Below are 26,933 nucleotides of genomic sequence, written 5' to 3'. Positions count from 1 at the left end.
GTCAATCGGTCTGATTGTCACTTTGATAATCGGTCCGTAATAAGCGCTTGACGCAATCATTGCTCGCGCGGCACATCCTTTAATGTTTGCAGACAGCCGACTGCAGTGTATTAAACATTTTTGACTGGTTTCCTAACGTTTCTGACTGGATCCAAATCATTTCGACGGGGATCCACTTCTTTTATTTAGAATCCGACGGATGGTTTATTTCAAAAGGCTATGTTTGATCACGGTAACAAACAAATGGTCGCTGCATTTAATCAAAGAGCTATAATTGTACATTATAGGTCTTTGATTTAATGAAACATCACACGGAAAACCGATAAAAATAATTTTTATAATTATTTGATTTGAAAAAATTACATGGTTCATTTGTTGGGGCTCCAGTTGAAACAAATGCAGAAAATCGTCTTTGCAACCCGACTGTACAAAAAAAAGAAAAAATTGACGGGCAACCACGAATGATAAAGAAAACCGGAGTGGCACTGTTTATCAAATCGGTCTTTTAAAAAACGTTTCAAAATGAAATTTTGTTTACATCAGAAGAGAACATGTAACTTTATAAAATGTAGTTGCTTATTGAAGTACAACGTAAGTGAAATGAAATATCCGTGGCCAACCCGCGTGACGTTTTGGTACTATACCAGGCACGTGTCCAGGTGGGGGGCCAGGGGGCCCGGGCCCCCCCAGCTGGCTGCCTAGTTACGATTTTTATTACTATGGGCCCCTCAATTAACAAATTTATACACCAGCACAACTGGCTTGATTTGACAGCAATACACAGGCTAAAGAGCCATAAAAGCGTGTCCGGTAGTGGAAATTAGCCCCAGGCATGTCACAGGTAAAAGTTTATCTGTGCATGCTTCATTGATCGCTTGATCGGTACTTGATTGGGTAGTGGAGAAACTATTATGTTTTTTACTCTTTGGAAGTGTTATAAAATGATCAGAACATTGTTGGTTTTGTTAAGTAAATCTTAAAATGAATCTGAAAATTGAAACATTATGATGGTTGTATTTTGTTTCTACATTAAGGCACATTCCCCAAATTTATTAAATTGATCTTTTTATTTTACAACAATTATGAATTTGAAACTACTGTATCAGTTTTACTCTTTTGGGTCCAATAACCTTACTTAAAAACTCTCATAGTTTTAAAAGTAGTTTCTCAGTAAATCTCACAAAACGCATCTAAAACTCGTTACTTATGAGGGGTTTTATACATAAAAATATCACTTAATATGTGCTGTGATGTTATAGTTTGTACAGTCAAAGAAGTATAAAATACACATCTATTTATTTTTATAGATCTTTGGTACAGTTAAGAGTTCATTGTCATTTGAAATCTACGATGTAAATAGTAATTGTCATAATATTTCGTTTGTTTTGTTGGAAATCTAAAAACATTTGGCCATTTTGCAAATAGGATACCCTTAATAATTAGACTAGCCACTAGACTGATAATTACGACATTTCTATGATTTTTTTTCTTTTTTATGTTCATAGAGACAAAAGTCAGTCTATTCTAGAGATTTTCTAAGAGGACTGATGTTAAAATTGTAATATTGGACATAGTATATAGACTGGCTCAGTTCACTACATGAAATCATAAAAATGGGAACAAAAATATCATAGTCTAGGAGCTAGACTTCTTAATAATCATCTTAAAACTTCAACATTTTTTTCAACTGGGTATCATACAGAAAAATAAGTCCATACTCTGTGACTGTACAATCATACATACACTGAAAAAGGCTCGATGAAATGATTAAAAAGTAGACTTTTCCTTAAATATATGATACATTCATGCATCCTTAAAGGTGTTTCAGGTAGCAGGAAAAAGCATCTATTCACGTGCCATATTAAAAAAAAATCGCAATCGGGAGGGGATACCCCTCCCGAACCCACCCCAGGTTGGGCCCCCCCAGCAAAAAAATCCTGCACACGGGCCTGTATACATGCAGGAAATTCGATTCCAGCGTTCAAATAACGTACACATTCGGTCCGCGGCAGAGTATTCTTTAAATACTGAGGCTGTTTAGCAGAGAATATGTGTCGTGTAGCTCACTTTGACGCATTGTATTTTATAGAATTCCGTCAAAGAATGAGGAAACATCACAAAGTATCTGCCGTGTATACGGTATTGAAGTCACGTGCGTTGGCTTTTAGACTAGTTACGCACACGGTGTCAATGCCTCGTATTATCTTGGAAAAACATCGAAATTTAAACAAACTAACGATCACACATAACACTGAATAACTGTCTTCATTGTATGGTAACGCGCGGTGACTGGTAACTCAGTTTTAATGCATGACATAATTATTTCTTTACCCTATCACGTTTTACAAAATATGTAATATTGGGAATGCGGTGGGTGGGGTAGCGCCGATGTCAGGATTTTCGTTTCGGACCGATTGAGTTATCAAAATTTCCGGAGCCCTGAAGATCAAAGTCACTGATGCTTTGATAAGTTATGGTCCCATGGCTTTTGATATTTCGATCTAACCACATTTAAAGAAGTATTAACTTGACACTGACAAATTCAGCCAAATGCTCTTTAGCCTATTGCACACCTTAGTTGACAGTGTATATCTGTAAACTATGAGTAGATCTATATGACATACAAGCAAAAAAAAAAAAAAAAAAAAAAATAGGAATTTGCAAAAGTGTGCACATTCTGAAGTTACATCACTGTACCTATCAACAAAGAAAATAAGACAAAAAGGTTAAAAATAAGTTAACAGAGGCATTTCCTTCGTCCATTTCAACATATCTATGCTTATTGATTCCTTTATTTACTTTGTAAATACATTTTTCTTTCCAAGGAATTTTTATGCAGGCAAATTGTAATTTTCCATAATTTTTTTTAATGTTCTCTTCGAAGTTTACTGCAAGATTATTATAAAATACACGAACGCTCCCTTGTCCAGGCGATTCACGCGTTGTGGTATATCTGCGGTGTGTTCTATTTATAGAAAATGAGATCGGTAAGTAGGTCATGCTAAGAATAGAAATAGAAAACTTGACTTACAGAGTAACCTCCCTTATCAATAAATCGGATCAACATTTTTGACGAAATTGTTAAATAAAAAAATATGTTCTGCTCTATAAATAAGGAGAGGAAAGACAGATAGAATTGTTTTAAATCACATAATAAGTTGCATTACATAATTTTTTATGTTTTCTTTTTGCCATTTTTTGTTTATTCACTAAAATGTATTGTGCAATATCGTTGATCCTTTTACAAACTATTCACTGTATTCAGTTTATCACTCCGAAACTATTCATTACCATCTTTACAGGGTCCGAAATAAAAGTGTATCCCATATACTCGACACCGCCTTCAGGGCGGCGTCGAACAAGCACTAGAACAAGAGCTGTCCATAAGACAGCCAAGCTCGACTATTCAAAATATTGTCACAGAAGCAGGAAATTATTACCCAAAATGTTAAATATCAAAAGAGTTTTAAGTTCGAAAGGGGACATAATCTGACCAAAATACATATCAGAGTTATGGGACTTGGTGCTATCAACTAGTTTTATAACCCCGAAGAAACATGTTAAGTTTCAATTCAATATCTGCATTAGTTTTGGGGATAGTAACTTGCATGTAAAACTTTAACCAGAATTTTCTAAGTCCAAAAGGGGGCATAATTTGCTCAAAATACATGTTAAGAGTTATGGAACCAGTGAGGTTGGTAACTGACCTAGAAAAAGAATAAATAAGTTTCAAAGCTATATGCCTTTTGGTAATAGCTGTATGTACTTGCACGCAAAACTTTAACCAGGATTTTCTAAGTCCAAAAGGGGGCATAATTTGCCCAAAATACATGTCAGAGTTATGGGACTTGGTGCTATCAACTAGTTTTATAACCCTGAAGACACACGTGAAGTTTCAATTTAATATCTGTAGTAGTTTTGGAGATAGTTACTTGCATGTAAAACTTTAACCAGGATTTTCTAAGTCCAAAAGGGGGCATAATTTGGCCAAAATACATGTCAGAGTTATGGGACTTGACCCAGTGAGGTCGGTAACTGATATAGAAAAAGAAAAAATAAGTTTCAAATCTATATGCCTTTTAGTAATAGCTGTATGTACTTGCACGCAAAACTAACCAGAATTTTCTAAGTCAAAAAGGGGGCATAATTTGGCCAAAATAAAGGTCAGAGTTATGGGACTTGGTGCTATCAACTAGTTTTATAACCCCGAAGACACATGTGAAGTTTCAATTCAATATCTGCATTAGTTTTGGAGATAGTAACTTGCATGTAAAACTTTAACCAGAATTTTTTAAGTCCAAAAGGGGAAATAATTTGGCCAAAATACATGTCAGAGTTATGGGACTTGACCCAGTGAGGTAGGTAATTGATCTAGAAAAAGAATAAATAAGTTTTAAATCTATATGCCTTTTAGTAATAGCTGTATGTACTTGCACGCAAAACTTTAACCAGAATTTTCTAAGTCCAAAAGGGGGAATAATTTGGCCAAAATGAAGGTCAGAGTTATGGGACTTGGTGCTATCAACTAGTTTTATAACCCCGAAGACACATGTGAAGTTTCAATTCAATATCTGCATTAGTTTTGGAGATAGTAACTTGCATGTAAAACTTTAACCAGAATTTTCTAAGTCCAAAAGGGGGCATAATTTGCTCAAAATACATGTTAGAGTTATGGAACTTGACCCAGTGAGGTTGGTAATTGACCTAGAAAAAGAATAAATAAGTTTCAAAGCTATATGCCTTTAAATGATAGCTGTATGTACTTGCATGCAAAAACTTAACCAAGGTGTGACGTCGACGCCGACGCCGACGCCGACGCCAGGGTGAGTAGAATAGCTAGACTATTCTTCGAATAGTCGAGCTAAAAATGATTTTCTGCTTGAAATAATAGTGGAAAAGAAAAGGTTTACGAAGTTAATAGGAAATAATAGCAACATAATATTCTTTTTCTTTCCTTTATTCATTTATTCCCTTAGTATTGCAAAAATAGGTGCGAACAGGTTACTAGCTGGTCAGAGAGATGGCCTTTTTGAACCAAGCTGGTTCGTTTGAACCAGGCTAGTTCAACTGACCCATAAGACATGTATACATAGGCCTAATGAACAATAAATCAAGAGATGCATGGTTGTTTGGTTTTAAAAGAGGAGAAACAATCATTATGTGGATATTCGCTTCATGGTAAGGACATTTTATGGTTTACTGAACTTTTACTTATGCAATGCAACTACATTTCAATGAATTTGACACTTACAACAATCTGCGAATCGCTTTGCAAACAGGTACATTATTTTGTACACTTATGTCACCACAGATTTTACAAAATTCTTAAAATAAAGAAAAAATGTAACTGTTGAAAAATCTTTATTTCGGTCATTTGTAAAATCTGAGAGATAAAGGAGGAAGAAAACCTACTGACTTCCGCTGATTTGAGATGCAACCGCATATTCGTACCCTCCTACTTCCGTAACTAAAAATATGGCAATATTTTTCTACCTTAGATTATCTCCCTGCTTTTGCCAGCATTAAATGGCTACTTTCAGTCACATGGTCATAATACAGCTGAGAAAATTGCAAAATGGCGGCTAACTGATGAAACACAGCAAAATAACGTATAAAAGTTGAAAATTACTATAATTTATAAAATCGATGCAAGTATCTCCTGCTTTACAGTCAGTTCTAAATCTGTTTTATATTCTCTTCCTTCTGCGGCAAAAATCTAATCAAGGCAGCTTATATAGCTTGTCTGAAGATGAAGTACACACTCAGAAGTAAACGTACACACCAAAACAAGATTGCGAATGTGTTTCTAAGCACGTATCTTAACAAGTCTTTCAACACAATTTGATATTTATGACAAGTATGGTTCATTTGGCATATGTGTACATGTCATGTTATGGGTCAACTGGATCAGTCTGGTTCAAACAAAGCAGCCTGGTGCAAACAGGCCATCTCTCTGACCTGACTAGCTCCATACCCCTTCTCAAAAGATGTCATAAACATGACAAGGAAACAAGTCGAAGGCGTGTGTGTATTGACAAAGATTAACCCTTCTATCCTGATAAGAAGTTTTAAAAATTACATTATCCACATTGCTGGCCTGTTGAAGGAAGATTTACTCAATTTAGAGTAAAATTTAGTACAGTAGACCTAAGCTTAATGACTCTTAAGTCTTAGACTGAAATTTTGTCAAATGTTAAAACAAATAAAAACCTATCACTAACACAAAGTTTTAATTTTCTGGTAAGAAAATTATGTTAAATGTCATTTGGCAATGAGGCGTTTCTAAAAATAGTTTTCCAATTTCCCATGTAGACAATTTTTATGCAAGCTGTAAGACATTCTTCCCTTTTTCTGATCCATTTAACAGAATGCGTACTTATAAACTCTTTTTTATGATAGCCCAATTGACTTTGTCACAGATAAAAACTACACAAGACACAGGCAATCAACATTTTAAGTAAAAAATGAAAATATACCTCAAAATGTTTACGAAAAATGTCCGAAAATTGTAAATATTCCAACCGGAAGTCAATAAATTCAGGAAGGGTTACTCTTGTGGAAAATAGACATCAAAGTACTCAAGATACAAGATACAAGAAGCTTTATTTTACGTCGGATACAATATAACAAATTAACATTAGCTCATGAGCTATTTTCCGACAAACATATATATAACAGAGATTAACAATGATAAAGCAGCTAAAAAGGAAAACATAATAAGTGCTCTAAGCATGTTTAAACATATATTGTAAGATATTAAGAGATTTAGATAAAAACAAGTAATTTCTATGAAAGATTTAAGGTATACATAAGACAAAATAACAATGGAGCCGTGCCATGAAAAAACCAACATAGTGGGTTTGCGACCAGCATGGATCCAGACCAGCCTGTGCATCCGCGCAGTCTGGTCAGGATCCATGCTGTTCGCTAACGGTTTCTCTAATTGAAGCGAACAGCATGGATCCTGACCAGACTGCGTGGATGTGCAGGCTGGTCTGGATCTGGCCATGCTGGTCGCAAACCCACTAAGTTGGTTTTCTCATGGCACAGCTCAAATGTATCAAATAATTTCATGAAAACATAAAAATAATAGTAATTATTGATATATAGCTATTATAATAATCCAAAGACATATTTAAACATAACAAATTTATAGAACATAAAAATAGTAAGCATTAAAACTATATAAAAGTGGATTAGCACAAAGAAACAATGACTAACTTAATTAGATAAAACATATTTACAGTTACATGCTTAGAAGCAAACAACATAAAGAGCACAAACACTGAGTAAACACACCCTTACGAAATGGACAAAAAGCTGCGAACATGCCGCGAACATGCTGCGAACATGCCGCGAACATACCTATTCACAGGAAGTATTCGCAGGATATTCGCTGCTACCGCGATCATGCCGCGATTGGTTTCATACTACTTCGCGGGATATTCGCAGGAAGAGCAATGATCGCGGCATGTTCGCGAGAGGAACTTAGAAGATTATAATCCTTTGGTAAACTGTTACTGAAGAGCTTTTATAGGAGCAGGTAATTGTAGATCAATTAATTCGTAACATTATCTGTAAGGTCACAGTATGAGTCTGATAAGTTAATTACAACCAGATATTCTGAACATGTTTAGAGGGAAATCTGTCTGCATTACAGACAGTTTTCATAAGTGATTCTTAGAGGCTGATAGGAATATATACTTTTTTGTGGTAAGTCAGAAAATTTATGTTTAATATCTATACTCATATATCTCAATAAACATAAGGAATTTTGAAAATGAAATAGATATATGCTTAAGGTTTAGGTCCATGTTTTGGAGAAAAAAGTTCGAACATCATCAAATCATAGAAAGAAAGCATTGTTTTACATGAAAATTTATTAGCATATAAAACATTTATATTATTCTACAAAACCATTGTCAATTTGCTGATATATGTATTGAATTCCGGAAAGGGACTGCATGAAGGGGCCACACTTCTGGACAGTTCAGCGCCTTTAAAAACTCACCATTTATTAAAAGCTGTTACAGGTCTTCGTTTTGATGCATTTGCAACATCGTGCGAGTATTTAAACTTTACATAACTAGGTAAAACATCGTTTTTGACAATTGTTTACATTTTTACTTTACAAATGGTATTCTTATTTAAAGGGGGACAACTCATTAAGAATAGTTTAAGTATCCAACTCTGTGGGACAGAACAGTAAAACATGTATTGGACAGATAAGTTGTTTGTCATGGTGCTGTTCATTTACTAAAAAAATCTGTTGTTTTGTGATATACTGCTAAACCTTAACCTTTTGCAGAGCTATATCATATTATCTAAAAAGAAATATAAAACTACCTTATTTTGACAATTTCTAAGCTTCATAAGTCTGATAATTAACATGTAAAACTATGACAGATTTGTAGTGATACGTATAACCTATAAGCAGTGTGAAGAAAAAACATTTGGATGAAATGAATACATGCACTCAGACACTGTTATTGAACTGACAAGTAACAGTTAAAATTCAAACATATTTTATCATTAATGCTCCAAATATATGAAAAAGTTGAGACATTGACAATTTGACTTTGTTACAACCTCGGTGTTCATGTTTATTCAATAAATTTATATCCCTGATTCCTATTAATTTATTTGTTTTTGCACTTTTTCTGTCCATGCGTTTTTGTACACAATTTCTGTAGAGATGGTTTTCAGCTAGTTCGCGGCATGTTCACAGCAACTAATTCGCGGGATGTTCGCAGCAACTTGTTCGCGGGAAGTTCACAGCTACTTGTTCACGGGAAGTTCGCGGCAACTTGTTTGCGGCAAAACTAATTTGCATGTGAAAAGTGAACACCAAACGAATATCCCGCGAACAATTATACCAATTGTATCAAAAGTGTTCGCGGCATGTTCGCCGGATATTCGCTGCATGATCACAGCAAGTGTTCGCGGCAAACTATAATATTTCCGTAAGGGATAGTGACGTTCTCCAAGGTGACCAGAACACCTGGCTCTTACTGACGTTTGAATGTCTTATCTGCCCAACCAGTCTACTCGTCCAGTTGACAACAGATAGGCTTCTCTATGGAAATAGAAAAAGCACAAAGGGCACAAGTGTGTGATCAACCCGAGTATACAAGAAAAGCTTATTTAGATAAGAAAAACAGATTTTTTTATGGTTTTTACAGGTTTACAGTATATAGTTTGGTATCATGTGTATATACATACAGTGAATCTAACAAACCATACAACTACCGGTAGTATTTATATTGGAAACAGATGCAGCATGTATAGAACATTAAAACGCAGGCTTTGTAAGCTGTACGGCCTGTCCACACGCGCATTACTGTCAACATGTAATGCCTACACAATGCCGCACTTATGGTAGGATGGCGATACTTGTAGTATACAATGAAAGTTTCTATCTTAATCATGCAGATAGAGAAAATTACATTATGCATAAACTATTTAAGCAGACAGACAAAAATGCAACAGATATGCTAACACTCATGCAAAATGGTTTAGAGAAATAAAACAAAAGCAACATAAAAAGCATAACAAAGACACAGACGCAGGTTTAACTAAGTGGAGACAAAAGATGAAAAAATAAGCACAAGCAGGACAACAAAAGGCAAGCAGACTGGCTAGCTACACATAGCACACATACACTTGGTGCCTGTTCAGGTGCGGACAAGCCTGACAAAGTCTATACATTAAATATCCACAGTATGCATGTCATTTGGCAGGCTGTTCCACACCCTGACGGCTTCAAAGCGGAAAGAATTCATGCACCTTTTATGCATTAAACATGGCCAGTGATGTTTAAGAAATCAACTAACTGATGCTCTAAAAAAACAAAGACAAATATCAAATAGGGAATGCCAAGTCCAAAAACGCAGCCTCCACAAAATGAAACCCACAGCACGTAGACGTGCACACCACTCACAAAAACACACACAAACACACAGGACAAAACGAACAAACAAAGGAACACAGTGGGGCAACACCTTGGAACCGTCAGTGGTAAAAACACCACTGGGGAGCTTAAACCGGTTTATGGTGTGCACCCAACCTCTGACTCTTACCCCCACCATGTTCCAAAGATAAGGGACAGTGTTAATAAAAGTAATCCCCGCAGGTGAATCTCTAACACATGTAATTGAAACAAAAAGGCATGGCATGTAAAACACAAAATTGCTTGTGTATATATAAATATATAAAAAGCAAACCTTAAGAACCAAAAACATATGTACTCAATGTACCGTCTTTTCAGAAGACAGAGCAACAAGAGAAACACCCTTAAGGGCCCTACGAAACAGGCCAGAGAACAGCTATCAAAACTGTTCAGTCCTGGTAGGATTGAAGAACTAAAGCCATAAAAGGCGGCTGGCATAACCCCCTTATCTGTATTCATTTTTTGACACAAAAATAATTTCCAACTAGAAGATGTTTTTGTAAAAAAAGCGCATGTCTCCCCCAATGCATAGTCATATAGGCAAGAAGCCAATGGGGACAGGAGCGAAAGTCAAAGAGACACTGATGGTTGGCTGCAATAGGGATCATCTACTTGGCATGTCCAGTCATCCCACTAAGTTCAACATTCTGGGCCAAGTGATTCTCAAGTTATTGTTCAGGCTCCTGTGACCTTGACCTTTGACCAGGTGACCCCAATTCAATAGGGGTCATCTACTCTGCATGTCCAATAATCCTATAAGGTTTCAACATTCTGGGTCAAGTGGTTCTCCAGTTCTTGAAATGATTTTACATGACCAGACCCATGTGACCTTGACCTTTAATAGAGTGACCCAAAAATCAATAGGGGTCATCTACTCTGCATGTTAAATGATCCTATGAAGTTTCAATATTCTGGGTCAATTGGTTCTCAAGTTATTGATCGGAAATGGTTTCCCATATTCAGCCCCTGTGACTTCGATGTTTAACAGAGTGACCCAAAATTGATAGGGGTCATCTACTCTGCACAAACAATCATCCTATGAAGTTTCAACATTCTGGGTCAAGTGGTTCTCAAGTTACTGACTGGAAACGGTTTTTCATGTCCAAGCCCCTGTGACCTTGACCTTTAATAGAGTGACCCCAAAATCAATTGCGGTTATTTACTCTGCATGTCCAATCATCCTATGAAGTTTCAACATTCTGGGTCAAGTGGTTCTCCAGTTACTGACTGGAAATGGTTTTCCATGTTCAGGCCCCTGTGACCTTGACCTTTCATAGAGTGACCCCAAAATCAATAGAGACCATCAACTTTGCATGACCAATCAACCTATGAAGTTTCAACATTCTGGGTCAAGTGGTTCTCAAGTTATTGATTGGAAATGGTTTTCAATTTTCAGGCCCCCGTGACCTTGACCTTTAACAGAGTTGCCCCAAAATCAATAGGGATCATCTACTCTACATGACCAATCATCCTATGAAGTTTCAACATTCTGGGTCAAGTGTGGTTCTCAAGTTATTGATCAGAAATGGTTTTCAATGTTCAGGCGCTCCTTGATGGAGTGACCCCAAAAGCAATAGGGGTCGTCTACTCCAGCAGCCTTACCATCCTATGAAGTTTGAAGGTTCTAGGTCAAATGGTTCTCCAGTAATTGATAGGAAATGAAGTGTGATGGACGGACAGAAGGATAGACGGACGGACAGGGCAAAAACAATATGTCTCTCCCAGTGGGCGGGTGGGGGGAGAGTGGTGGGGAGGGGGAGGGGAACATAAAAAGTCTCCCTTAATAAAAAAAGTAAAAATTTCCGACCTACCTACCCTAATTTTTTTGCGCATGTTACCGGAAACAAAGAATTTTGTTTTAGGCCTAATGTAGAGGTCATCTTCTTACCACAAGCAATTACCATATGAAGTTTGAAGCACAAGTGTTCTCTAGTTCTTTATTTGAAGGTAAGGTGTCACTGTGACCTTGACCTTTGACATTTTGCTCTAAAAATAACAGGATTCATCTTTTGGCCACTTGCAATAATCCCAACGTTTGACTTCTGTAGGCTCAAGTGTTCTCCAGTTATTGACTGGAAACAGTTGTCAACCTTGAGATTTCTGTGACCTTGACCTTTGGCCCAAAAATAATGAAGAGGTCAGCTTCTGATCACAGGCAATCATCCTATGAAGTTTGACAGCTGTAGGCTTAAGTGTTCTCCAGTTATTGATGGAAAACAGTTGTCAACCTTGTGACTACTGTAACCTTTGCCTTTGACCTATGACTAAAATAATGCAGATGACAACTTCTAAGCACAGAAAGTCAATGTATGAATTTTAGTTTTAAAGGGCAATTGTTCTCTAGTTCTTGATTGGAAACTGCAGTGACATAGGAATGAACTCAAAGTTGCGGGGGAGCCAACAGAGGGTGGGTAGGGGAGCCAACAGAGGGTGGGTGGGGGAGCCAACACAGGGTGGGTGGGGGAGCCAACACAGGGTGGATGGGGGAGCAACAGAGGGTGGGGGGGGGGAGCCAACAGAGGGTGGGTGGTGGGGAGGTGATGGCAAGCTTAACCTACCAGATTTTCCCTAAAAAAATTTGGACAACCAAAAGAAACTTCCAAAAACGTTCTTCCCCCTTAGTCACAATAGACATCACATCAAAGCCATATTAGTACATCTAATGCTCTCCCAAATTGGCTTTATCTACTTTTTTCCTGAGAAAAGTAAGTTTTTGGTCAAAAGTTTGGGGGCCAAACTACATGCTGCCCCCACCCCCACTCTAAAAGTTAGGGTTCCAGGCGCCCCTACTCCTAATGCTATGAACTTTCCGGGTTAGGTTAGAGGTCACTGTAATCTTAACCTTGGGCCTATTAATTTTGTATTTCTAGAAAAGGCACTGTGCTGCATAAGACAGATGTTTGTCAGCAAATTGACTTCGCGTTTTGACTGAAGACAGAAGGATATGGCTGATGGAATTATTTCGTTGTAGTGCAGGGGAGGTAAGCAAAAGAATTGGTGGTTTCAATTACCCTGAGACCAGAGCACCCTATTTTGAATGCTACAAGATTGAGTATAACATTCTCTGGTCTAGGATATATATAATTGGCTAGTCTCCTTCCCAGTGGTCTCCCCATACAGTTGACTTACAAACTCTGTAACAATGTTGTTTTTTTCTTTTAAATTTCCACCTTATGTATGTAATTTACAGATTTTGAAGAATGTTTTATCAGAATTCCTAGATTTTATTTCCTTGTGCAAGATTTGGACACTTGAAATTTTTATTTTTTTTCAAAATTCTATAAAATATTTAGAATTAATTTGTAAAATCAATGAACAATAAATATTAAATTCTAAAAAAGTTTCAATATCCAAAATTGCTTTTCCAGGAAAAAATTACTAGTGTATATGTGTGTGCCATCATCATAAAGGACCAAACAATATTTTTGAAAATCGCATGCCAGACCAGATAGTGCCTACAATCAATATGTACCACTAAGGGGAGTAATTGGTGCAGTTTGAAAAAACATGTCATGTAAATGGTTGTCTCCCCTCTACTGGATTGATTTCAACACCACAGGAACTATGCTTGTTTAATCAGTTTTTGGTACAATTGTCCCATAACACTATAGATAATTGAGTTCACCATTTTATCACTTAGTTTATTTTCACAGAGGAACAGTGCCTCACAACAATGTAGGTTGGAAACAGTATTATTGTTGACAAGAGTACTCTGTATGGATCTGTTACACAGTTCCCCTTTAAAAGTCTGAAGGCAAGTAGAAAATAACTTCAGAATTGTCCCAATATTAAAACAAAAGCTGTCACCGGAGAAAGAGCGCTCAACTATTTTGAAACCAGATAGTGAAACAGGGTATAGCTATGGAAGCTGTAGTCATCCCTTATCATTTAAAATCTCTGATGTGGATGTACGTTTAAGTCCGAGTAAAATATATTTAGTGATATAAGAGATAGAATGTTAGTGCATCAAATCATTACCTTGGAATGAAAGGGACATCACTTATGGAATATTTCTGCAAGAGTGATGCAACATGTGTGATATCATGAGGCTAATTATAAGTAGGGAGTCTAATCCATTCTGTATTAAACGAGATTAACTGAAAAGTCGTCAAAATGAACCTGAAATTCTAATTCATGTAAAATCGGTATAAGGCTAAAAACTGTGTGTCATTTGATGTTGGTGATGATGTGGAACAACTGTTTTGAGTTTGAATCAAATCCATTAAGAAGTAATAAAGATATAGTGAAAGTGCAGCAAAATTAACCTGAAATTCGAAGTTTAAAGGAGGCAGCATTCATGAAATATTGATGCAAGAATTATGGCCCTTGTGTCATATAATGAAGGTGACGGTATGGAACAACTGTAAGTCTAAATGAACTTAAGCAAGATATAGATAAAATTCATCAAAATTAACCTAAAATTCTAAGTAACAAGAGGGCCATACTGGCCCAAATTAGCTCACCCGACCATGACTATTTGACCTTGAATATACATATGACATAGTGAATCATGATTGGTAAGATCTGTGTTTAGCCTACAAAAACAGAAACCTGTCAAGTCCCTCCATTTAAACAAATTTGAGGGAGGATTACCTTATTAATAAAATTATTTCACTTACCAAGTTTGATGGAGATCCATCAAGCGGTTCATGAATAGTAAACTGTTGTTTTAAAGCTTTCTTTTTTAGCTCTGTTGGCCCCTTAAAGGGGCAACCTACCCCCATTTGATGGAAGAGTGCCGTACAATGATGCTATGGACAAAACTTGATGAAGATCCACCAAACAGTTCAAGAGAGGTTGTTTAAAGGTTTTTTCTATGTTTACCTCTTGGGGCCCTTTAAAAGGGCCAAGTGCTCCTGTTTGAAAAACAATGAGAGAGGACCTTACAAAGATGTTACAGACCAGGTTTGATGAAGATTCAGCAAGCCTTTCATGAGAAGAAGTTGTTAAAAGGTTATTTTTCTACTTCTAACTCTAGTGGCCACATAACAGAGCCAAGTGCCCCCATTTGAACAAATCTTAAGAGGACCTTACCTTACAAGAATGCTACAGACCAAGTTTGATGAAGATCCATTAAGCGGTTGACGAGAAGAAGTTTAAAGTATCTCTATTTAATGCTCAAGTGGCTCTTCAAAGGGGCTAAGAAGACCTACTTGAAGAAATTTGAGAGAGGATATAACAATGATTCTACACACCAAGTTTGAAGAAGATTCATCAAATGGTTCATTTAAATGTTTTTCTATTTTAAGCTCTAGCAGTCCCTAAAAGGGTCAACTGTCCCCACTGAATAAAACTGAAAAAGAACATAACACTGATATTACAAACCAAGTATAATGAAGATCCATCAAGTGGTTCAGAAGTTGTTTAAATGTATAACTATTTTTAGCTCTAGTAGTCCCTAAAAAAGGCAAAGTGTCCCCATTTGAACAAATTTGAGACTATGCCACAAAACGAGCTCAATGAAGATCCATGAAGCGGTTCATGAGAAGAGGTTTAGATGTATTTCTCTTTTTTAGCTCTAATGGCCTCTCAAAGGGATACAAATTTGAGAGAGGACCTTACAATGATGCTACAGACCAAGTCTGATGGAGATCCATCTAGCTGTTCATGAGAAAAAATCATTTAGAGGTTTTTCTGTTTATATCTCTAGTGGCCCCTTAAAAAGGTCAAGTGCCTTCACTTCTACAAATTTGAGGGACAACCTTACAAGAATGCTACAAACCTAAGTTTGATGAGGATCCATCTGGTGGTTCACGAGTTGTTTAAATGTATTTCTATTTTTTTTTTGGCTCTAGTGGCCCCAAACAGGCCCCCTCCCCCACCCCTGAGTGTCCCTTTTGAAATATTTTGAGGAGAGACCTTATAATGATGCTCCTGACCAAGTTTGATGAAGATCCATCTGGCAGTTCTTCTGTTGTTTAAATGTTTTTTTCTATTTTTAGCTCTAATGGCCCCTGAAAGGGGCCAAATGCCCTGCTTTTCAAGAAAATTGCTTAAGGGACCTTGCAAGGATGCTACTAGCCAAGGCTGGTGTAATTCTGACCATTTGTTTCAGAGAAGATGTTTAAAGTTCAAATGTTGACAATGGACACTGGACCATCCATCTATATAAATAGTTCACTCTGAACACTAAAAAGGGAGAAACATTTGTACCAGAGGTATAGACCTCGTGTCATTTGATGTGGGGATAAAGTGGAACAACTATCTTGTTTGGAAAAAATCCATTAGTAGTAACAGAAATGGAAGTGCAAAGATCTGAATTTCCAAGTAAAAAGGTGGGATAATTCATGAAATATTGGTGCACAAGTTATGGCCTTCATCTCATATGATGTGGTTGATGATGAGGAATAACTATTTTAGGTTAGAAGAAAATCCATCAAGTAATAACAGGAGCATCAAACAGCAACCAAGGTGTGGAAGCAGAGTTGAGTAGGATACCTCTCCATATACTTCAATCAGTCGAGCTTAAATCTGTTCTTTGTGACCAACGACTTAAAATGCTTTAAACAATGCTGTATAACTTATTCATTTCTGCCCTAAAAGTCTTCTCTGTGTTAAAAATTAAAATAAATTTATAAGGACCGATATAATTTGATGACAAAATCGCTTTCACATATTACTTGTCTCAACATCTTTGTTGAGTACTGTATATAATTCTAATGTTGTCTATTTCAGTCCGGGTGGTAACAAATACTGTTCGAGATCGATGGCTGGAAAACGATGTTCTGCCGCCTTGTTTGAAAATGTGAGAAATAAACACAAAACAGGTGATACCTTTTCATGTTTTTATTATGAAAAGAAAAATTCAGATCAGCCTGATAGTCCCAAAATAGTCTTGGTGACATGATTATATACATGGAAATAATATTCAGAGCAGAAAAATAAATAATATACTATGTATTTACATAAAATATTCCCAAAACTAATTCTATGAAACAAAATAAATGAAATCAGCAAATTTAAAGCTATATGCACAACCCAAAAACCCAATTATCAATAATTTCAAATGGAATGTACATTTCTTTCACATTTTCTGTAATTTCATTGATTAATATATATATACATACATCAATTAAAATATGTCCAACTATATTCACATCTGGTAAAACACAAAAAAACACGTTTCATTGCAAACACTTCAACAATAAAGAATAGATGTCTTTTATATAGCAAAAGAGACAAAATTCACACACTGATATGTGACCTTTCATTTTATACAAAGTCAAAGGCCATGCAAGTTCCAAATACAAATTTTATACACAAATTCAAGGATCATGTGCATTTCAAATTATAAAATCTTACGCAGTGAGAATTTCAAATTTTATGAAAAAACTAAAAGGTATGAGGAATTACAAATTTTGCACAAAAACTCAAAGGTCACAAGAATTTCAAATTTTACACAAAAACTCAACGGTCATTTTAGTTTTTTCCTTTACATTGTTTCATTTTGATTCAGATAAAAAAACTAACTACAAGCCAGTCCACAAATGCACCCTTGGCAACCATACAACCTGACATAATACAAAATGATTAGAGACAAAAACTTCAAATTCAATAAAATTTATATACCTTATATATGTACAACCAATTCCTTGAGACAAAACATATTCAATACATTAGTAAAATATATAGATCAATCTTTGATTATAGAAAAGAACAGCTAAACCAGTGCTACAGACCATCCCACATGTAAATACCACATGCCCGGTACGTTTATGTAACCTGTTTTAAGAGGGCATCATAATCTTTCAATTCACTTAGAAACTGTACAGTTTATTCTTTCCATTAACCTCCCTATTTGAACAATAAGACACTTTCTTTTTCATTTCCACAGGGTGGTGTTTACGACACTGGTTTGATTAAATATAGCTCCTGCTATTAATTAAATTATGTACAAAATACATCAGAATCAAGTTCACTTCAAAGAATATATATAGAAAATTAACAATCAGTAAACGTATGTCAAAAATATGAGCACAAAATAAATGGTCCCCTAAACACAGAAAATAACAACAAATGTAATTATCACAGATTTTGTTTTAAATCACTGAGAATGTCCATTCTAATTCCGCACTATTTCTGTGCTATTTCATAACAGCATGTGCACGCCATTTTTTCCTCTCCAATCAGTCACAATTATGGATGAAATTTCAACCATAATCAAATAGTACTTTCACATCTAATATAATTAGCATTTTATACTATCAACAAAAATCACAAAATAATCAAATTCAACTCACAAAATAGAAATATGTTGGGCAAAAAATGTAAGTTTCTTGGTACATTTGTACATAAAACAATTTATACCTAATATTTCATCATGTACATTTTCTAAAAAAATGTTTTTGAGATCTTCCAGACTTTTTTCTGTTTATAATACCAATACAGCTCTATTACTATTATTACCGAATTAACTAAGCAATTAAAGACTTATTTAATAAATATTTATTTTTTGATTACAGACAAGTTTATTTCTAATCAATAAACAACCAATAACGATTCAAGACATATACTTATCTATACAGCTGATACTTCACGCATTTAAAGTGAATTTAAAGTATCTTTTTTTTAAAATCAATATTATAAACAATGGAATTAAATTACTTAAATTACATATATAAAATTTACTACTTTGTACAAATTTCTCTAACCTTAGTGACAAAGATAATACCAATTTAAAGACATTGTTTTTTTACAGGAAAAACATGTGCAAATTTCTGCAGAAACTGGAAATCCTGCAATAAATCATATATATGCCAACACAAAAATGTATCTTAAAAGTCTTTCTTAACTATTTCATTATTTCATCATGTAACAACTTTTTAAAGAACACTGATGTGTGTGCATAGTACCTTTTGACAAACAGCAGTCTTTTCTATGTAAAATGTTCTTAAAGACCAACCGCTACTACAGCAACTTATTGCTTTCGTTTCAATTCACCTTCATGAATATTACCACATAGAATTAAATCACATTTTATTCAGTCATACTTTATTTTTTGCAGTCAATCTTTAACTTACACTTAACATCAAACAATGTCAGCATGAACAATAGACCTAGATCTTCATAGAAAAACAACAGAAGATATGAACAACTGACACAGACCCTCATCAATCAATAGAAAATGTTCTGAACACAGGTTTTTGATTAATACATCATTCATAGCCAGTCTTAAGAGGCTTCAGCAAGACCAAGATATTTAGCAGCTGTTTTGGAGTCGGCAGAATCAAGCATTTTCTCAATGGCGGAGGATTCGACTCCGAGGAGATTATGCAGCATATCAGCACTGCAGTCGAGGAATTCTTTCTTCATGCTGTCCAGAGACGGCACTGTAGCTGTTGTTTTGGGGGGATCACGGTAAGAAGTATCCTGAAAAAATAACAAAGGCATTTTTTTCATTTCTGTAACAAATTTTTCATTATCATCTTTTAATGGCACTGAAAAAGCATGCCACTTGAAAAAATGTAAAACTAAGTTGGATTATAAAATAGAACATGCAATACGAAAGCATGTTTTTATATTTGTGAAAAATAGTTCTTAGATTTTTTACAAATGTATGGCAAAACTTATACAGGGTTAATATCTCAATGCCTAGACCAATCAAACTTATGTCTTCTGGTTCCAATATTATTAAACTTGAGCTTCGGAACCAGTCTCAGAATTCAAACTTTCCATTGGTTAATGTCAAGACAGTATTTCGAAACAGCCAGTCAGATTCCTGAGATGTCAGACTGGTCTCCCAGCTCAGTTTTTTTTTTTACCTACACAAAGTGTGATCGTTTTTACACTAGCACAAACTATTTTCAGAGAAATTGTTTCCTAAAATAACTCACTACAACAAAGCCACTACAAAGGGAGAATTTTTACCTTCGAGGTGCTTGGCTCACCAGATCCACTTGTTTGTGATAGAGAACCAATGTTTGTGCCTCCAAGAACCATTTGACCACCACTGAGTCCTTGAGCAAAGAGGTATGTGCTTGCCGCCACTGGTGTACCCTCAGTGTGACTAGGGGTGGTCATTGCAAAGCTTGAAGGGTATGGATAGACAGTAACATTTCGATTTGGTGTCGACTTGGCTAATCTTGATACTGAAAGAAAAGTAAATCTCTTTTCAATGTAAATCTATTTTACTGCAAATGTATGGAATAAATTTAGTACACAATTTAATTTTAACAAAGAAAACATCTCTATTCTCAATCAAGTAACTTGATTCAATTGTAAATTTTATTTTACACAGACTGTAGTGAAAATTCTTACAGCTTATTAACATATTGATGCTTCAAGTATAATGACCAGTACTAGTACAAATGAGCCGTGCCATGAGAAAACCAACATAGTGGGTATGCGACCAGCATGGATCCAGACCAGCCTGCGCATCCGCGCAGTCTGGTCAGGCTCCATGCTGTTCGCTTTTAAAGCCTATTGGAATTGGAGAAACTGTTAGCGAACAGCATGGAGCCTGACCAGACTGCGCGGATGCGCAGGCTGGTCTGGATCCATGCTGGTCGCATACCCACTATGTTGGTTTTCCCATGGCACGGCTCAAATAGTTCAAAAGGCAAATTTAACCAAATTTTAAAGACTTAAGTTACCTTTCTCTTCCACTCCATTAGAATCGTCGTCGTCATCGAACGACCTAGGTGGAGCCCCTGCATGCTTCTTACGATGTCGCATCATACTGTGTTTCAATGTAAACCGTTTCTGACAGATGTCACATTCAAATGGCCGCTCTCCTGGAATACAAATGACATTACATAAAATATGCATTATTGTACAGTTTTATGTCCAGCATTAATTATGAAAGGAAATGCATTTTATATTTTCTGTCATCATTGTCACACTACAGCAGCCTTGACGGTTTCCGTAGCAAGTCAGTGAATTTTTAAGAAAAAATATGCACAACAGTCTTCTGGAGATATAATGAACTTAAGCCCAATAAAACTGTCAAAAATCTTAAATGGAGCTGTTTTGGGCCCAAGGTCATAAAACGGAAATTAGAGACCATTTTCAACATTCCAGTATCTGATTGGTTGACTCTATGCACAGTCTTGATATTGAACAATAGAAACGTTGCTTTCTTAGACTGGTTGCCAAACTAGTTATATAACCATTGAACAACTGCTAAATGTTGTTTCAGGTTTAAAACTGAGAAAGAATACACCGTTTGTCATTAAGTTTTCAAAACCTGTTTCAACATGTACAACAGAAATATTTAAAATATTTGAAGGTCTGAGGAGAAAACTTACCAGTGTGAGATCTCATGTGTCTCCGGAGATCCTGCAGCGACCAGAATCTCTTTGGACACAATGAACAGTAAACCTTCCTCTGCATGTAGTCTGCCGAGATGACCTCCATCTTGCTCTCATCATTTCCGGTTCCTGGGATCTCTAGCACAGAGCCAGTATCCAGCTTATTGCAGTTGTTTTCCACAACCTTGTCCATGTGGAGAGAGAATTGTTCAATTTCATTAACTTTATTTTTCTCCTTAAGTATTTTCCAGTCAGAATCATGAGCATCTGCTTGATGATTGAGACAGTCCACCCTTAATTCGTAGGAGGCGTCGCAAAGATAGCATTTGAATGGAAGATCTATGTTGTGTTCCTTAAGATGACGAACGAGGACCTTTCTAGATGGAAACATTTCCTTACATTTCCAACATTCAGTAATCTTGTCAACATCATAGTTATCTCTCTCAGGATTAATGATTCTCTCTGCGGATCCTGTGAATGGTTTGTTAGGATCCATAAGGGCGTCTTGACTGACATCCATTGGAGTTGGAGATACTGTGTCAGACAGACTGTCCGACTTTCGTTGCATTTCAATTTGGGCTCGAATCTCTGCTTGAATTTTCATCTCCATATGAGCTTTCTGTTCAATGATAGCTTTCTGTTCCGCAATAATTTTCTCAATATTTTTCTTCATCGTGTTTGGACTTAAAGCCTGCTCATGCTCATCAATTTCAAGATTTCTTTCTGATCCATCATTGGAGTCATCATCATTGTTCCTAATCTTCTTCAGTTCTGGCATTGCCATCAACAGATGTGGAGCAATCTTTAGCCCTTCAGGTTCCATAGCTGCAGGCTTTTTCTCAATCACTGGCGGCATATCATTTTTCTCCAGTTTTTCAGGTACATTTTCCATCTTTTGAACTTCATCACCCATTTCTATCTCAGTCGTGTAGGAAGCAGAGTCATCATCCATTTTTTCTGATGAATCAACACTGTTATCAAAGTCCTCCTCGTACTCTTCTGTATTCAAACTGAGACTGGAAGTGTCGTCTGCTTTAGGTGGATTTTCTCTTGCTCTAATCTCCATCTCCAAGGTTGCGGCCTTGATTGCCGTCGGAGACATTCTCTCAATGTCAGCAATGTTTTCTGGAAGATTTGCACCATTATGTCTATCTCTGTAGTGCTTCAATAGATTACCTAGGAACAAAAAGGTTTTGTTTTACAACCAATTTTTCTACAAACTTTACAGCTAAATGTTTTCTGATAAAGCTGTTAAATGGCAAATTGTATCACCACTGAAACATACTTTAATTTAAAGACAAAATAATTATGCTGTTTAATTAAGACTGTAAACTAAATTGAAATAGAAAAATACTTCAGGTAAATGTGATAATATCAATATTTACTGTTTTTCAATAATAAATCCAGGTAAGTAAAAATATCCATCTTATAGTTCTACCTTAATAAGTATCATCTCTAAAATATTTCAAGTTACTTACTCTGTGTAGAGAATGAGCTGAACACACAAAGTGGGCACTTGTACGGACGATCCATGGTTTGACGTGAAAGTGGATCCAACATATTTACACCATGCTTCCGGATCAAGTGGCGCTCACGGTTAGACTTGGTTGAGAATGTTACTGGACAACGTGGACATTTAAATGGTTTCTGACCTAGAAAAACAAAACCAAAACATAAATAAGTGAATTTTTTTTTTTAATCAAAATGCTTGTAACACTTTTGCACAATTTATTAACTGAAAACAAAATGTTTCTGATAAGCAGGCAAATTGTTTAAGAGGGTCAAAAGTTCGCTAACTATTAACAATTTACAACAATGTTGCAAAAATATATAACAGCAGACAATAATTTTTACCTGTATGTGTGAGAAGATGTCTGGTGAGAGAGCTGACCCACGGGAAGGCTCGAGGACAATATGGACATGCCAGCTTGTGTGGAGAATCTGCATATGAGTTTCTCTTCTTTTTAGGTGGATTATTATCTCCCTTGTCACTCTCCGACTTTACAGTGCCCGACACTGATCCATCGCCAGAGTTATCATCATGCAACTGAAATAAGATTAACCAAAATTTAAGTATTACATATAATCATTATATTTTTCCCTTTTAACAATAACAGGATAAAAAAATTCTTCAAGTCCATAACATTTGATTTATGATGGGTATCATATTTTCATTTATACAGAAATTCAGACTAACAAATGTCAAGCTTTCTAAAATCTTAAAACTTTTTTATTTTATGAAAGCTGTTATCACTGAGAAATGTTATCACTGAAAAATAGAGAAAATAAAAAATATCTGCTTACCTCCCCTTGCCCATCTACAATCTGGCTCACCAGAGGGCTTGATGTTGCCAAGCAACCTGAACTTCCTGTTCCTGTGACTGGTGCCTGGTTTACAACTTCCTCTTTAACTGACAATGCCATCTCTCGTACCTGTGACAACGCTGCCTCATCTACATCTCCTTCCCGCTGAAGATTGTCCAATTCTCGGTTAATCGCCTTACAGTGTTCTAGAGAGATCTGAACACCTGGACGCTTGATCATGTTTGAAGGTCTGGCCACAGAGGGAGCTTTAAGTGAAGTGACTGTTGATTGGTCTGCTTTAAAAAAGGCTTGAAAGTTAAGTGGGTCTGTGGCATCTATCATCTTTGTCACTGAGGCTAAATCGGTATCTACACCTGCAGAAAAAAAAAGACACAATTTTGTCACTGAGTCTAAATCACTACCTATACCTGCAAAACCAAGACAATCATTTTCGCATAGTAAGTGTGGCAGTCTTATGGGTTTGGATAGTAACAATTTTTTATCAGAATTATCTCCCTTAGACAATACATTGTATTTTGTGTCATATTAGGTGCTTCCGCCTGAAGTCATCTAATTTCCATCTCATTCACTGATTTAGGCATATTAAAAGAATAACACAGCAGCTGCTGAAAATCCATGCCTTTACAATACACGTTCAAACATTTTTCATGTAAACTGAAGCAGCTAACTAACTGTTGAAGCTACAATGAAAAATAGTCACTAAAGGCACAACAAGGTATAAAGCACATGCCAACTAAATTACAGCAAATTTTGTCTAAAGAAATTAACCCGAAACCAGTTTTCTGATCTGTTTGTTAAATTATGGTAGTTTTTTTAATGTTGTTTTTCCACAGTATTTCAGTTTTGTACTGGAAGTCAGTTAACCTAATCAGTGTTCCTGGATTCTGCATCACGAGCACTGACTTGTTCTCTGCAAGTAACTGTTGATTTTCTCCACATAAATTAGAGGTGGAGAATGTGTGATTTCTGATACACCAACTTCTGTCAAACAGTCCTATTTTCTACCCAGGAATCCAACTCACAATCTCTCAATTCATGGTCTACTGATCTACTTACCGACCAACCCATGACAACTACATGTAATTTTAAGATTACCTTTTTTATATGAGTTATAAATAACTTGTACGCTTTCAAAAACAAAGTCTAAACAAGAGTATAACAGTTCATTACAACAAAACTGAACTGAACAATGTCTAATACAGTATTTTAACCAATAATGAAAGCACACGGAACAAAAATAAACACAAAGGAAACATAAACACAGAAATAAACCTGAAAAAATTAATGTAATACTACACGTGCAAACATTACTTACATCTTCACATCGGAGGTCTATGGTAAATAGGTTTTACATTAGTATACATAATTTCTAAATTAAGCATTCAAAATTTGAGAAAAAAATCTGTTGTGTCCCATTTGTCTTTCATCTAAGAAACTGATGGTCACAATGGGTAAATTTCTTAACAGGCAGTTGAAAATATCTTTTTAGTGACCATTGTCAGTTTCTATTTACAGTCTAACTTGTACTAAATATCAGCCCTGAACTGAGACCAACTGGCTGTAAAGACTAGTAGTTCGATTTCCTATTTAACATTTTGCAACATGTTTTAACATTTTAATAGAAAGATCTGTCAGTAAAGACCACATTGTGGCATTCCTATATAAAAAGTTGGACTGCATATCAGGACCATTTTTTGTTGTAGAAATGCTTTAAAACTTTTATTTACCTGTATTGTTTTCCTTTTTCTGCTTGAGTTTATCGTGCAGGTTCTGAATAGTTGCTGACACAGACTTATTCCTGTGCTGAGTTTGGAATGAATTCACATTGCGGTTATGGAAGACACCTTTACTTGGGTTTAGCTGGTACCCAGCTACACTGGGCATCGATCTTGGTGGCAGGAGCAGCTTCCCTTGCTGGTTCAGGAATGGCATGGATGCTAGCTGGGTCGAGATTGCTGGATTTTCGCCTACAAAGTTTGCATGAGATTTACGCAGATGGCGTTCCATAGCTCCCAGATCAGAAAATCCCATTGGACAATACATACACTGGATAAAGTTCATGGGCTGAAACAGAAAAAAAAAATGATAGTTTTCTCACATGCCAACTAGAATTAACATCTCTATTTATTTAAATTCTTTGATTCATAAATTTACTAACTTGATATATTTAATCCCTAGGTACCCATAATTCAACAAGACTGTAAACTTTACCAATTTTCAACAATAACTTTTACTAATTCCATTTTGTTCATGAACAAATTTAATTTCAATATCTAATCAAAGTGTAATTATCATCTTAATATTTATAAAATTAATATCTAGCCCTTTACAAATATGTCTGATTGGTTAATTTTTTACTTTTATATCATGTTTTGATAGACAGTAGACATATTCCTCAGATCTGCTTCACACATTGTACTCTTTATGCTGCAAAATAATCATGACTATTATTTTTAATTCACAAGTCGCTTTGTTAGCGAAAATAAAATTGTCTTGAAAATTAACCAATCTACATTTCATTAATTACCTTTGGTGCAATAGGCACAGGCATGGCTTGCTTCTTCACAGAAAGATCAATTGGGGCTTCATCCGATCCAAATTTTGTGGGTTTCATAGACTCATTGGGAGATACTTCCATTTTGACTGCATCAATGTTTGGTTTCATACTGAAGTCTAGTGGAGTATCTACCCTGTCGACTGGTTCTGTTTTGATTACAAGTGGACTGGGTGCTGGTGAAATGTGAGACAGAGGTGACATGTGGCTACTAGGTGAAATAAGACGATTAGGTGATATATGGCGACTCTCGCGTCCCAGAAGTCCTTCCGGTTTCGGAGTAGAGTGCGCAGCTGGTGGCTGTGGAGTACTGTTACCCGAATGACAGTCGAACGGCATCCTGGAATCATCTGTATACAGTGGAATACCATCGTCCGAGTTGACAGATTCATTATCTGTTTCATCATTCGTAAAATGTTCGATGATCTTTACATAATTCTCAATCTGGTTATTATTAATTTCTGAATGTTGTTTTTGAAGGTGGCGGAGACAGTTCACCTTGGTGCAGAATCCCATGTCGCATAGCTGGCACTGGAATGGTTTCTGTCGACAGCTGCTGTGGGATCTCAGGTGGTTCTTCAGCGCACGGAAAAACTTGAAGTCCACACAGCAGTACTTGCAGATCGTGTCAGGAGAGTGGAAATTGTCAATGGAAGATGATGCCTCAAGAGCAAACTTGTTAAGGTATACAGATCTTTCTATTTCATCTCTATCCATGATACCGTGCTTCTTCCTGTTCAAATAAAACAAAAGATCTCAGTGAACCAAAGTAAACTTGCATATACAACAAAGCTATTAGTATTGCAACATGGTGAAATCTAAAATATGTGTTACGATCATAACAAAAGAAATGAGA

The 26,933-nt window shown here is 36.0% G+C and overlaps 2 protein-coding genes across 13 annotated transcripts in view; both read right to left on the bottom strand.

Moving 5' to 3' along the window:
- LOC123548558 (CKLF-like MARVEL transmembrane domain-containing protein 7) overlaps positions 1-6,594 on the bottom strand; it is a 42,288-nt gene extending 35,694 nt beyond the window's left edge. For 5 of the 7 annotated variants that reach the window (XR_008371414.1, XR_008371413.1, XR_008371415.1 and 2 more), the window contains exon 1: positions 6,477-6,593. The gene's annotated coding sequence lies outside the window, so the exon portion shown is untranslated. Of the gene's footprint in view, positions 1-6,079; positions 6,098-6,476 lie in introns of those variants that run through there. The other 2 variants (XM_045335910.2, XM_045335909.2) reach the window with 2 other exon arrangements.
- A 10,126-nt stretch (positions 6,595-16,720) lies between these two features.
- The window catches only part of LOC123548559 (ras-responsive element-binding protein 1-like), a 60,528-nt gene continuing 50,315 nt past the window's right edge, over positions 16,721-26,933 (bottom strand). For all 6 annotated transcript variants that reach the window (XM_053546182.1, XM_053546180.1, XM_045335911.2 and 3 more), the window contains 9 exons: positions 26,051-26,810; positions 25,251-25,587; positions 23,503-23,876; positions 23,053-23,245; positions 22,677-22,850; positions 21,196-22,374; positions 20,542-20,682; positions 19,817-20,037; positions 16,721-19,318 (listed from right to left, as the gene is read on the bottom strand). In XM_053546182.1, coding sequence (XP_053402157.1) covers positions 19,121-19,318; positions 19,817-20,037; positions 20,542-20,682; positions 21,196-22,374; positions 22,677-22,850; positions 23,053-23,245; positions 23,503-23,876; positions 25,251-25,587; positions 26,051-26,810 — 3,577 coding nt within the window. In that variant the 3' untranslated portion in view covers positions 16,721-19,120. The remainder of the gene's footprint in view (positions 19,319-19,816; positions 20,038-20,541; positions 20,683-21,195; positions 22,375-22,676; positions 22,851-23,052; positions 23,246-23,502; positions 23,877-25,250; positions 25,588-26,050; positions 26,811-26,933) is intronic.

This window comes from Mercenaria mercenaria, chromosome 6, assembly GCF_021730395.1.
Source record: "Mercenaria mercenaria strain notata chromosome 6, MADL_Memer_1, whole genome shotgun sequence".
NCBI classification, from domain to species: Eukaryota; Metazoa; Mollusca; class Bivalvia; order Venerida; family Veneridae; genus Mercenaria; species Mercenaria mercenaria.
The sequence above is the reverse complement of the archived record's forward strand: the minus strand, read 5'-3'. Positions and strand labels throughout refer to the sequence as shown.